General features: G+C 55.5%; 2 protein-coding genes across 3 annotated transcripts; both read right to left on the minus strand.

Moving 5' to 3' along the window:
- Positions 1-726: 726 nt before the first annotated feature.
- On the minus strand, positions 727-5,936 carry PYCR1 (pyrroline-5-carboxylate reductase 1). Of its 2 annotated transcripts, XM_074847292.1 has the most exons (7): positions 5,809-5,936; positions 5,655-5,725; positions 5,387-5,566; positions 4,520-4,741; positions 3,947-4,039; positions 3,397-3,560; positions 727-3,296 (listed from the first exon to the last, which is right to left on the minus strand). In XM_074847292.1, the coding sequence occupies exons 1-7, from the start codon at positions 5,873-5,875 to the stop codon at positions 3,137-3,139; spliced, it is 957 nt and encodes a 318-aa protein (XP_074703393.1). In that variant the 5' UTR covers positions 5,876-5,936; the 3' UTR covers positions 727-3,136. The 2 variants fall into 2 exon arrangements, with proteins under 2 accessions (XP_074703393.1, XP_074703394.1); XM_074847293.1 differs by lacking the exons at positions 727-3,296; positions 3,397-3,560; positions 3,947-4,039 and adding an exon at positions 4,046-4,382 and having other exon boundaries at positions 4,477-4,741.
- A 2,772-nt stretch (positions 5,937-8,708) lies between these two features.
- On the minus strand, positions 8,709-11,330 carry MYADML2 (myeloid associated differentiation marker like 2). Its single transcript, XM_074847101.1, has one exon. The coding sequence runs from the start codon at positions 10,964-10,966 to the stop codon at positions 10,058-10,060; it is 909 nt and encodes a 302-aa protein (XP_074703202.1). The 5' UTR covers positions 10,967-11,330; the 3' UTR covers positions 8,709-10,057.
- Positions 11,331-11,914: the final 584 nt, after the last annotated feature.

Here is an 11,914-nt window from a genome sequence, read left to right on the forward strand (position 1 = left end):
GGCAGCAGTTCTCTGGTGTGCACACAGGGCACGTGAACTTGAGTCCTGGGTGGCTCTTGTAGCTGGGTTTTCCATCTGCTGTGGCAGCCAGCTCAGTTACTGACCTACAAGCACCTAGGAAGTTCATCGACAGCTCTGCCTCTTGGGGGACGCTGGGGCAGTCCCCAAGTCTCCCCGCAGAGGGGCTCAAGCTCAGCCATCCCACCTTTTACTCTGCGTCGCACTTCACCAGCCACGAGGAAACTTTCTGCGACACTCCCTTTCATTTTGCATCAGCCAGTCCTCGAGCCATCTGACTTCCAGCGTGGCCTGTCTGTGCGGGGTATTCACAGCTTCCGAGCAGGGAAATGGAGGAACCTACAGCACCCACTCGCCTCCCGTGGAATCCCCTACGCAGTGGCAGAACCACCAGAAAGCCTAAAGGGTCAGGATACTGGGAGAAGGATTAATACTCTGAGTTATTCATGTCAGATTTCAGCCAGAAGACTTTCCTCCTCCTCTTTAAATCTCCACAAACTGGTAGCACAGGGCCATAGAAAAGCTTTTGTGTTGTTGCTCAGAACCACAGGTGACAGAGAAACGGGCTGATGTGCTTCAGTCCCACACCCAGCCAACCCAGCCCCAGAGCCAGGTTTGCAGCATGCCTCAGGCACACTCACTGCGGGCAGCAAGGCCACAATAGCCACTGCCAGAGGCAAGAGATATACCCAGTCCAGACAGCTGGGATTAGCCATAGCTCTGTCAGAGAAGCACTTTATTACGTAAAGAGAGAAGAAACCATCTTGTGCTTGTAGGGTCATACCCTGCTACCAGCCGGAAGCCTAAACACTAAGAATGCTTTAACATTACTAGCACCTTTGGCAGCCTCTGCATCAATACAGAAATGCTCGTCCTGCATCACCTGCATGTCCGAGATTCCTCAGAGACAATAAGCCCATCTTAAATGTCCTCCTTTTACCAGCGCTCCCCCAGTATACCCCAAGGTAGAACACAGTATGACAGTTACCCACCCAAATTCATTCCATCCCCTCCAGCCTGCTGCTCCCCTGCAGCCCTGTATAGGCGGCACGGGCAGCTGACACGCTTTGTGCAGTTTTCTGGCTTCGGACAGGACTCAGGCTCTGGGAGAAAAGTGGAGAGGCAAGAAAGCCACGCAGGGGCACTGGCTATAGAGATCACAGAAAGCAGTGGATGCACTCTCCTCTCTGCTGCTGTTCTGGGGCTGGCTCCCAAAACTGCCTGCAGAAAAGCTTAACTGACCTAGACAATGGGCTGTAACCTGCCTCCCGTCTGATCAGAGCCTTGCTCCCTTCTGCCCTTCGGGTCCACAGCCCTCATTCATCCCTTTCCCCAGTGGGCCCAGGCGGGGAGGCGGTGCTGCTGGGGGCCGTGCCCGCCGGCAGAAGGGTCGAGCAGGGCCCCTCTCCGCCTGCTGCCATCACCACCCTGGCTGGATTCCTCCCCTCACAGATACTGGAGCTTCAGGGGCTGAAGGGACCACTGCTCCTACACCCCATAACTTCACTGCTGTTTCTTGCTCATAAATTTGAGTCAGACCTGGGAAATTCTCCAGACCAGAACAGCAAGGGTCTTCCTCCTCCACAAAGGTGTAGTCACCTGGATGCGTTTCACCAAGCAAGTCCTTGTTGTTGGACAGGCACTGGGCATTCTCAAGTGCCCACTGAACCTCTTCTGTGTCAAGCAAGGACTGACTTTCCTCCTGAGTCTCATGCATGACAAGCTAGGTGAGATGGGACAAGATCGGAGCCACAGGCCAGACCAGGTGACTCAGTGTTTCCCTTTAGTCTTGTATTCTAAAGAACTAAGAACGCAACTGCATGAAGCAGCCCTGAACTTTTTTCTATGTTTTCCCCTTCTCGCCACTAGCAGTGCAACACTTTCAGAGAAACAGGAAGAAAAAAAGAAACGGTCCAGAAAATACCAGAAGTGTGGCTGTGCCAACATAAGGTGACACTGAGGGCTGCGGTGCTGGGTTTCACCTGCCCGGGGGCTCTGCTGAGAGAAATCCTGTCTGGAAGGGACAACCAGGGCCAGCCAGTCCACCACAGCACAGCTGCGTGACACAAGCGGGAGCAGAGCAGCCACCGTCAGCAGGTACCCGTGCTGCAGCCTGAGGAGGAGGCACAGCCCGATGCAAGCAACGGTGCTGAGGAAGAGTCCCGCTGCCACGCAGTAGCTCAGCATCTGGGTACAGAACCCTGCTTGAGTGGAAGGGTGCAGAAGGCAGCTTTCTCTGGAAGAGGTTGTCCTTGACTTCAGCTCTGCTCCCAGCTGCCCCAGGAGCAGTGCAAAGAGCAAGGACAGCATCAGGGAGCAGAGTGATGCTGAAACACATCCATGGGTGTGCGGGAGCAGATTCCGCCCATGGGGAGCAGGAAGAGCTGTCAGAGACAGGGAGAAAGGAGCACGCACTACCCCTCCACCTGCCCGAGCACCCAAGGCTAGCAGCAAGGGAGGAACAGCGAGAGCAGTTCACGGTTCCCCAAACCAGACAGAGCAGCAAGAGGCAGTGAGAGAAATGGGAGTGTGGTCCAGAGGTTCATACCATCTGTCTTTCAAAGTCAAGGCAGACGGGAGATGGGGAAGAGGCACTTTGGTCCCTTCTGAGAGGTGCTCTAGGGCCCAGCCTCTAACTCCGTGCACAGCCTGGGCACACAGGCGCTGCATTTGGGTGGCAGCACCTGCTCTAGCTAACACAGACAGCGACAGGACACAAGCTCTGACAGCAGATGCAAGATGGGGCAAGAGGGATGCAGGCCTGGTTCAAACCTTGGAAACGAAAAGGCATTCTGAAACCTCTTTAAAAATCCGATTAGAAACCATTTCTGCATGGGATACCATAAACACTGCCCACGTCCTGGGAGTATTTGAGGCTTCTAGACAAAGAGTGCCCCTGAGGAAGCTCTGGTGGTGGCATCCCCCCTGCCCAACAGGGAACAGCAGCGCCGGGGACAGGCCACACCAAGCCCACTAGAGGTTAAAGACCCCGTCGTACCACGGCTGCAAGCCCTGAGCCGGGTGTGGGGACACCACCGGTCAGAGCGTTCTTCCTTGGACATAAAGAAAGGGCGTGGAGGAGACTGATGTTCAGCACCACCAGACCACAGCAGTCTGGTCAGTTCTTCTTGCTGCTGGGGCTCTTACTGGTGAACAGACTGACTTTGCTGGCAGAGGTCACGGACAGAGAAGGAGACTCCAGCTTCACCTTATCCAACAAAGTCTTCTTTATGGCTGCCGGGGAGATCTTCTCTTGGTCTGCCAAGTGCTGCAGCTCCCTGCAACGGGGCGGTGGGAGAGAAAGACATAGCAAAAGGAATAGACAGAGAGCGTGGGGGGCAACTCTTGCAGGCTCTTTAGGATTTCCGAGGTGCCCACCTTGTCCGGATGCAGGAGGCCTCCACAGCATTGATCAGGAGTGAGCGAAAGCCACCACTCTCCAGGAAGTGCAGGGCATGGATGGTGGCTCCCCCAGGCGAGCAGACGTTGTCCTTCAGCTGACCAGGATGCTGCTCAGATTCTAGCAGCATTTTAGCAGCACCCTGTAACGAGGAAAACAGCTGCCAGAGCTCTGACTGAGGAACTGTCACAGACTCCTGCTCTCCCCTGCACAGAGCAGCACCTCACAGTGCGCAGGGCTCCTGCCCGAGAGCCATTAGTAGGCTGCCAAAACACTTTTCAGAGCTGAAAAGCCTGTGGAGGAGTCACAGTTGCCCAGGCCCCAGCTCCCACACCACCATCAGCGCCAGCAGATTGCTGCGGACACTTCCTCTGTCCCCTCCCCAGGAACCTGTGTGCAGTCAAACCAAACATGTTTTTTAAAGTAGATTCAGTAAGAGGACTGACATAGTTTCAAACCGTGACGTGCAGAACACTCTGCACAGAGCAGGCACAGACTCAGATGTGTTCTGGAGGAAGAAATACTGACCAGCAAAGCCTGTGCTCCAAGTCGAACAGCCAGCCTGCGGGGAAGTCCCATCTTCACTCCCCCATCCGCCAGAGCATCCAGGGCAGTGAACGCCTGAGATCAGAGGAAGAAGTTGACTGAAAGTCTCTACTCCAAGACTAATCTCAGAGAGGAGAGAATTCAGGGCTCCAGGATCACAGTGTGACTCCTACCGCTTACAGGCTTGACCAAAGCTTCCCCCTTTACCGCAGGGGTGTCACGCCAGGCTTCCCTCCCACTAATTCCAGCTCAGGAGTGGAGCAGAAATGGCAGAAATTCAGCTTCTGGGTCATACGAACTACAGGCCCACGTTTTGCAACACGGACACGCGGACACTGCACACTGGCTACGGACTTCAGACTCATCTGACTGGTAACGGACTTTTGTTGTTGACCCAAACTGATTATAAACTGGACACCTGGATTACATGTCCCATCACGAATGTGAGTGATGAGAAAAACAAGAAACGGCGAACTGAAGTTGCACAGACTTTCACCGCATGCAAAGCCTACCGCTCTCCCCAGGACTGTCCCGAGTTGCAGAAGCAGCACGTACATAGGCAGGGCCACTGCCACTGAGCCCCGTCACAGCGTCTATCAGGTCCTCTTCCACCTCGGTGCAGAAGCCGACGCTGGCCATCAGTTGTTCCAAGAGCTTCCCATCCTCCACATCCGCATGAGTCCCCGTGGCATAGACTGTAGCACCTTCCCGGACAACCACAGGAGTGTTGGTCATGCACCTGATCACTTTTGGTGTGGGGCAGAAGGTAGAGAGTTTCTTAGGGTGGAAAATTATTGGATAGAAAGAAGGAAGGAAGGAAGAGAGAGAGAAAAATGAGCTTTAGTGCATGTTTGGCACACCGAATATGCTGTCTAGGAAAGGACTCCCCAGGGGCAAGAACAACACAAGCTCCTGTATTCCAGACTCCCTGCTCCGAGCCAAAGTGGCCAAATCTTAACGCTGAAGTGTTTAGTACCAGCAAATCGGAAGCTGGGCAGAGCTGCTGTCGGGAACAACACCCTGAACGCCTCATTCCCACATCAACTCACGAGTCTCCAAAACAGCTCAAGCAGACACTTAGCACAAGGTCTGCAGAAATTCAGGGGAGATGACCCAGCTCTGCGAAACAAAAAAGCTCCGACAGCACCTCCTGTAATGAAAGAGCTGACATAAAGGCTCTCACAGCTTCTTCTGACGAGGACAGGCAAAGGTGACCCAAAGCAACCAGTCGGCTGCAGCGTGACTTTAGCCCCGCGGAGCACAAGTAACACCCATCCCTCGCACCAACTCCTGGGGGCCGGAGGAGCGGGACCAGCTCCCGCTCGGTCCTGCCCCGCGGCCGACACCTCCCAGGCACGGGGGGGGGCCCGGCCGTGCAGGGCTGCGAGCGCAGGCGGGTCCCCGGCCCCCGCCACCCCTCACCTTCTCGATGGAGCTGATGGTGACACCGGCCGCGCAGGAGACCACGATGTGGCGGGGCTCGATGTCGGGGCCCACTTCCTCGAGGATGAAGGGGATGATGGGGGGCTTCACGGCCAGGAAGAGGACATCGCTGCTCTTCACCGTGTCCTTGTTGCTCACCGTGAAGTTCACGCCCATTTTCTGCAGCGGTTGGGGAGAAACGCGACCGCTGTCACCCGGGACGGCCCGCCGGGGGGGAGCGCCGCCACCGCCCCCTGCCCGCACTCACCCGCAGCCCGCTGACGGTGGGCAGGTCGGTGTCCGGGGAGCTCGCCGTGATCTTGTGCGCGGCCAGGACCCCTGCGAACGGCACCGCGCGTCAGTCCGGGCGGCCCCGCGCCCCGCGCCCCCCGCCCGCCCGCCGCGCCCCGCCCCGCGCCCACCTGCCGCCGTGAAGCCCCTGGCCAGGGCGAAGGCGAGCTGCCCGGCGCCGATGAACCCCACGCTCATGGTGCGGAGCGGAGCGGAGCGGCCCGCCCAACCCCCGCGGCCGCGCCGCCGTCCACGTGGCCGCGCCCCGCGCAGGGAGATGGTGACGCGCGGGGCCGGGGCGCCAGCGCGCAGCAAATCGGCGGGCGGCGGGGCGGGGCCGAGGCCCGCTCTCCGCCACTCAGGGGCGGGGGCGGGGCCACCGGCGCGGCCCTCGCCAGCTATTGGCGCAACCGGCGCGGGGTGTTGCATCATTCAGCGCCTGCGGGGGCGGCGAGGGGCAGCCGCCGCGCCGCCAGGGGGCGCTGTGCTCCCGCCGCAGCCGCGGGACGCCGGCGCGCGCCCTTCTGGAACCTTCTGGCGCCGCCGCGTGCCCTGCGCCCCCCCCACCCCGCCGTGAGGGCTCCGGGCCCCCCCGGGCCCCCCCACACCCAGGGAGGCCTCCAGGCCGCCGCCGCCCCGGGGCCGCCGCCTCTCCCCTCCGGCCCCTCCCGGCCGCCGCGGACATTCCCGGGACGCTCCTGCCCGCGCCTGACGCCGCGGGGCCGGGGCACGCGGTCCCCGCCTGTCGGTGCTTTTCCCGGTGTCGTGACCCCCCCCCGGTACTCTCGCCCTTCCTCCCGCTGCCGCCTCCTCCTCGCCCGCGGGCCGGGGGCGCCCGGGCGGCGCCGGTGCGCGGGTTCCGCCGGGGGTGGCTCGGCCGCCGTCGGTCGCGGCCAGCGGCTCTCTCGGTTCCCGGGGCTCGCCCGCAGGTTCCCCGCACGAAGGGCTTTCCTGCGCTTGAACCGCGATGGAAATCCCGTCACCGGTACGGCCGCGGGACCGGCGGAAGGTGCGATGGGCCCGGCACGGGGCTCCGCTCCGAGCTCACGGTGACACTTTGGGATCCGTCACTGTAAAAACCAGACTCCAGGCAGGGCGGATTTTTCCCTGACTGTGACCTTACCACACTGTTTTCTTTTTCTTCCTCTCCTCTGGCTTTTTTCTTATTTATTGACAGAAATAAATCTTGGTGTGTCTCCCGTGGATGAATATTCCTAAACATTGTCTTTTGGGGATACTGAATCCCAGTCTTCAGAATGAGAAGAGGGGGGGAAAAAAACCAAACCAAAAACCAACCCATTAAAGATTCAGATTTTTTTAATATATATTTTTTTTCAGGTTGGAATCTTCTAGGAACTGTCTAGATCGACTGCAAACACAAATCCGTAATTCTAAATGAATGCCTCTACATTCTGACATCCGTTTACCAAAAAAAGTTGGGAATGGTTGGTGTCTTAGGAAGCCTGTCTTATGGAAGTTACGTAATCATGATTTGTTAATTAAGGGGAAGGATGAGCTCTGGAAATAAAGGGATTTTTAATTATCTGAATCCTGACAGGGTTGGTTGGTAAAACCATATTAAGCAGATATCGGATGTTCTCTGTCCTAGATTGGGTAATCTCATAGTTTCCAATGGTTAGTGAGTGTTTTAACCACTGAAGCATGAGGTTTTGATTTTTTTTTTTTCTCCTAAAAGAGTGGATTGTTGTCCCCATAATCTTTTTTTGCCATTTTGACCATGCTAACATTTTTTGCTCAGTCTTTGGCTGGCAGATGAGAAAGCTAAATCTGAACACACTGTTCTTGGCAATGACTTGTCTTTCCACTCCTCCAGTCAGTGGTATCATGATTTCCATGTTAAATTCTATTCCCTCCTTATTGTGAAGGCACTAAACTTTACCCCCATTGTTTCCCAGACACCTCTTGGGCCTTTCTTTATGTCCCTGCACTGTATAACTTGCATCAACTTGTGCCACTGGCAGATTTTATCCTATTCCTGCTAGTTGCTCCTTGGTACAAAATCTTCACAGCAAAAAGCAAGTGCATAGCTGAAAAAGTGTTAACAGCCGGAGAGCTTGCTGACAGCGTTCCCTGCCCACAGGCTTGCAGAGTCTCTCCGGGCACAGCAGCCGCTGCCTGCAGGCTCCTGCCCCGACCTCCCTCCCCGGCCCCCGCCAGCCCCCTCGGAGCCTCTCCCCGGTCTCCAGGAAGGTGCTTCCCAGAAGCGATTTCCTGGGTTTGCAGGTTTGAGTTTTGTAACAGAGACTGTGGTGGTTCACAGCCACCTGTTTGATTCTTAGTGCTCTGTAATAAAAAATAAGTAATTTCCAAGTGTGACAGCTCAATTTGTCCAGGCTGAGGGGTTTAAAATGCCCAGGGTTCCCTGGGTGTGCAGTGGTTCTCTGTACACCGTCTCCTCTAATACAAACAGGTTTTTCTTCCCAAGTTAGCATTTCTTATTTGTACAACCCCTGAATTTGTTTGTGTGGCAAGAAATAAAGCTCCCTAAGATCCTTTCTTATGCCTATCGTAGATGGCCTCGGGTCCTGCCCTCAGTCTGGCCAGCCTCTTGTTGCACCATTATCTTCCAGACTTCCTGCCCTTAACGGGGACTCGCGGAAGAGAAAAACCCCTTGGAAGGTTGTTCAGTGCCTTCCCTTTGTGCCAGATACCGACTCTTGACCTGTTCCGTGGGCTGATAATTCCCACTGCTAAAGGCTGGTTCTTACTCAGTAGCAGAATCATCCAACACAATCTGTCCCAACAATTTTTTCCTTTGCTTTTCAAACCCCATACAAAGCACTGATGACAAGCAAGTTTCCTTCCTTTTTCCTGAGTGACTCTGCTACAAAGAATGTCAGTCAGAGGTCTCGGCTGACTGTGTCTATACTCTTTCGGGCTGCATTCAGGCTTCATACATCAAAATAAATTGAGCTGTGCTTTCCAGCAGAAAGCAGAAGGGCTATGTCTGGTGAAATAAAAGCTGTGTGGAGAGCAAGATGAAAGTATACAAATCTCTGGAGATGTCGTATGTAAGTCAGCCATTCAGCTTTATTTTAATTTGTTTAAAAATAAATCTTGCTTCTGACAGTCAGCTACTTTAGATTTTAATCAAACCTATCTAGTCTTCATGCTTTCTGCACAAGTACTCAGACTGCTTTGGTTTCTCGCTGGATCAGAAATAAAGAACATTTCTTCCTATTAAGCTTGAAATCTGAGCTATGCGATGTGGGACTTCAAAGTGGGTGTTTTGTCAGGGATGGGTCAGAGAATGCAGATTGTTGGTGACGCAAAGAGCTCGGGAATCCTAGTGCCTGATCTGGGCTGAGGCAACGCTCCCGATCTCTTACCATCGTATGCAAGTTTCGTCGTGTCCCGTCCCATCTGTGCCCCCCCGGTTTGATCTGTTATACAGTGCTGTGAGGTCAATTCATCTCTGCATCCCCTTTCCCCTCCCCCCAGAATTTAAGCTTCCAGAAAAAAAATTCTTGACATCGGTATAAAGAAATGGTGGCATATGAACCGAGACAAAGCACATGCCAAGGTACCTTCTGGTCCTGCTCGAGCGAGGATGTCAAGTTACACACGGTTATTTTGCAGTTTGGCTCGGTTCTGCACCCTGTTTCTCGGCAGTAGAACCCCAGTTTCACAGATTTTTATTTCTGTAGCAACTCAGTGTTTGCTAAATCGGAATATCCCATGCTTCCCCCCACGGTGCATGCTTGAGGACATTCATTTTCTGTGCTAAACAACGAAGGAGAGGAGAGGAAGGGAAAGGACTGGTAATCTTCAAAATACTCTTACAGCTATGATGTTCTTCTCAGAAACATCCTGACTGCAACTTCCCACACTTGCAAGCATTTCATGTCTCACCACACAGCCCAAACTAACCCAAACTCTGAGGGATTGTTTTTCATCCCCAGAACTGGTGTTCCTTGATGCAGCTTTTAACTTTCCCACTTCCTGGGTAGTCACTTGATTACAGTGAAGCGCTGGTAACAGTTTCAAAATCCTTGGTGTCTTTCCTAATATTTGGCTCAGTAACCCAGCAGCCTGCAGACCCGCTGTTGCAGCAGCATTTCTGCCGCCCGGAGCCGAAAGGCCATTTTCCATCCTTTCAGCTGCATCGTTTCCTGGCTCTGGCACCGGGCGGCTGAGGCAGATGTGGAACGATGGGGGACGTGGGCTTCTCCCAGCATCAGCTCAGCCCACTCGCTACAGGTAGTTAATTTGCTGGTCCGGTCAGTCTTGACCTTGAAGTTTGGTTGATGGTTCTTGTGTCCTGATCAACGCCCCCTTCCCTGCCCCCCGTCTCCTGCTGCGTCCCTGGCTGCTGTTGCTTACGGCGCTGGGACGCCTTTGCAGGGGCAGAGCCACGCTTCAGAGGTGCGAGACAAAGCGGATGCGCTGGGAGTACGCCAGGTCCACCACGTAGAGCAGCAGGTTCACGTAGGTGAAGATGGCGATCACCAGCTGGCTGTCCCAGGGGCACTTGCCCTTGGCGCAGAGGCCGGGGCGCCGCGGGGAGCCATACTTGCTGTCGAAGCAGAACACCGGCCAGATGACCGCTGCGCTCACGTACAGCAGCACGGCCCCGAAGGTGTAGACGACCACAGAGCGCTCGAAGGGGAACCACAGCAAGGCGGTCTTACCTGTGACGCTGAAGGCCACCACCACCACGGTCACCACAAAGCAAAAGCTGTAGACAGCCACACACCACTGCGTCGCCACGTATTTGCTGTACTGGCTGTCGTTCACCAGCGCCCCGAAGATGATGCAGGCCACGAAGGCCTGCACGATTTTCAGGAGCCCGGAGATGGTGGCCATGTAGCTGGTGACTTGCCCCGGTTTTGCCCTGGTTAAGAACACCTCGGCGGCGTATGCGAAAAACAGGAGGCCTGCGAAGATGCTGGCTGCGATGCGAAAGTCTCTCACCTCACAGCCGATGGGGTAACAGCCGAGCTGGACAAAGTAGAGCGGGTAGATCACCGCGGCCGTGACGGTCATGAGCGTGGCGAGCATGGCAAAAGCGGCCGTGAAGTTCCCCCAGGAGATGCTCAGGCAGCTGTGCAGGTGCGTAAACTCGCAGGTGATGATGAAGACAGTGATGGCGAAACAGAAGGTCCAGACAAACATGCAGAAAGTGCCGTATGCTGCACTGAACCCCCCCTGGTGCGCCACCAGGCTGAACGTGGTGCACCCAAACGTCACCTGCAGCAAACGAGCTATTCCCACAGGAGACGTCACGGCAGCGGTGTTCAGATACGGCCCTCCCGTGCTCTCCATCATCTTTCTGGTCCAGCAGCCGGTGCACTTAAAGACCCCCCAAAGGTCCTTTCAGGCTTTTGCTCCTTTGTCCTGAGTCACACCTGGTTCTGATCCGTAGAGCAGCAGCTCCAATCCCCGCCCGGTCTCTGCCGGTATCGGTAGGTGCTGCCTCTGACGCTGAGTGTGCGTTTCTGGCAGCCTCTCAGCACAGACTTGCCGGCTGCAGGGAGGTTACTGGCTGGCTCTGCCCACTGCTGCGATCTCAGGGTGCCGCCATCCCTTCGCTCCGCTTCCTCAGGTCTGAAACCTGCCCGCGTTCTGTCCTTTCGCTGTCTCCTTTCCCACACGATGGCTGAAAGGATCCCTTTCTCCCTGGAGGCTGACATTTATTCCATTTTAGCTCTGCAGCTGTAGCTCTCTGCTGCGCCGTTTGCAGGAACCTAGGAGTATAAATAGGGGCTATATTAATAGTTCTGGAATGAGTCCTGCCCCCCTCGACTGCCGTGAGCGGGTGTTATTTAACACTGATACCGTGAGCTCCATCAGAGTCTCCTGATTATCCTTCTGCTATTCCTCAGAAAGGCTCCGGCCGCTGGGACGCTGCTGCTCTCCCGGCAGCCGCCCCACACTGCGGGGGCCGGCGGTGGAAGGGGGCTGCGAGCCAGCCCCGCGCAGAAACAGGAGCTCAGTCCTGCAGACCCAAGGCCCCTGAGCAGGGCCACAAGCCCAGAGGCAGCACAAGCCCTGTAAAAGGATTTAGGCCAGAGGCTGCGATAAAAGCTGACTCACTTTGCTCCATTTGATCTGGAGCTGTAATATATTTACCTGCTGTGAAAGGCCCTGCTGTGCTTTGCGCATTAGGGAGAGCATGTGGCTGTGAAGATTTTGAGCACCAGTCCTCACTATCTCCTTAAACTCTTCCCTGTCTCTGTTTTACTTACATGGGAACCAGTTATTCTTGTATCTCTG

Source organism: Strix aluco, chromosome 21 (genome assembly GCF_031877795.1).
Source record: "Strix aluco isolate bStrAlu1 chromosome 21, bStrAlu1.hap1, whole genome shotgun sequence".
Classification (NCBI taxonomy): domain Eukaryota; kingdom Metazoa; phylum Chordata; class Aves; order Strigiformes; family Strigidae; genus Strix; species Strix aluco.

Excerpts from the sequence above, each read along its gene's own strand:
- PYCR1 (XM_074847292.1), bottom strand. The coding sequence starts at position 5,875 with ATGAGCGTGGGGTTCATCGGCGCCGGGCAGCTCGCCTTCGCCCTGGCC. Across the intron at positions 5,567-5,654 it reads CCACCGTCAGCGGGCTGCGG|AAAATGGGCGTGAACTTCAC; the intron begins GTGAGTGCGGGC and ends CAACCGCTGCAG. Across the intron at positions 4,742-5,386 it reads CCATCAGCTCCATCGAGAAG|AAACTCTCTACCTTCTGCCC; the intron begins GTGAGGGGTGGC and ends TTCCACCCTAAG.
- MYADML2 (XM_074847101.1), bottom strand. The coding sequence starts at position 10,966 with ATGATGGAGAGCACGGGAGGGCCGTATCTGAACACCGCTGCCGTGACG.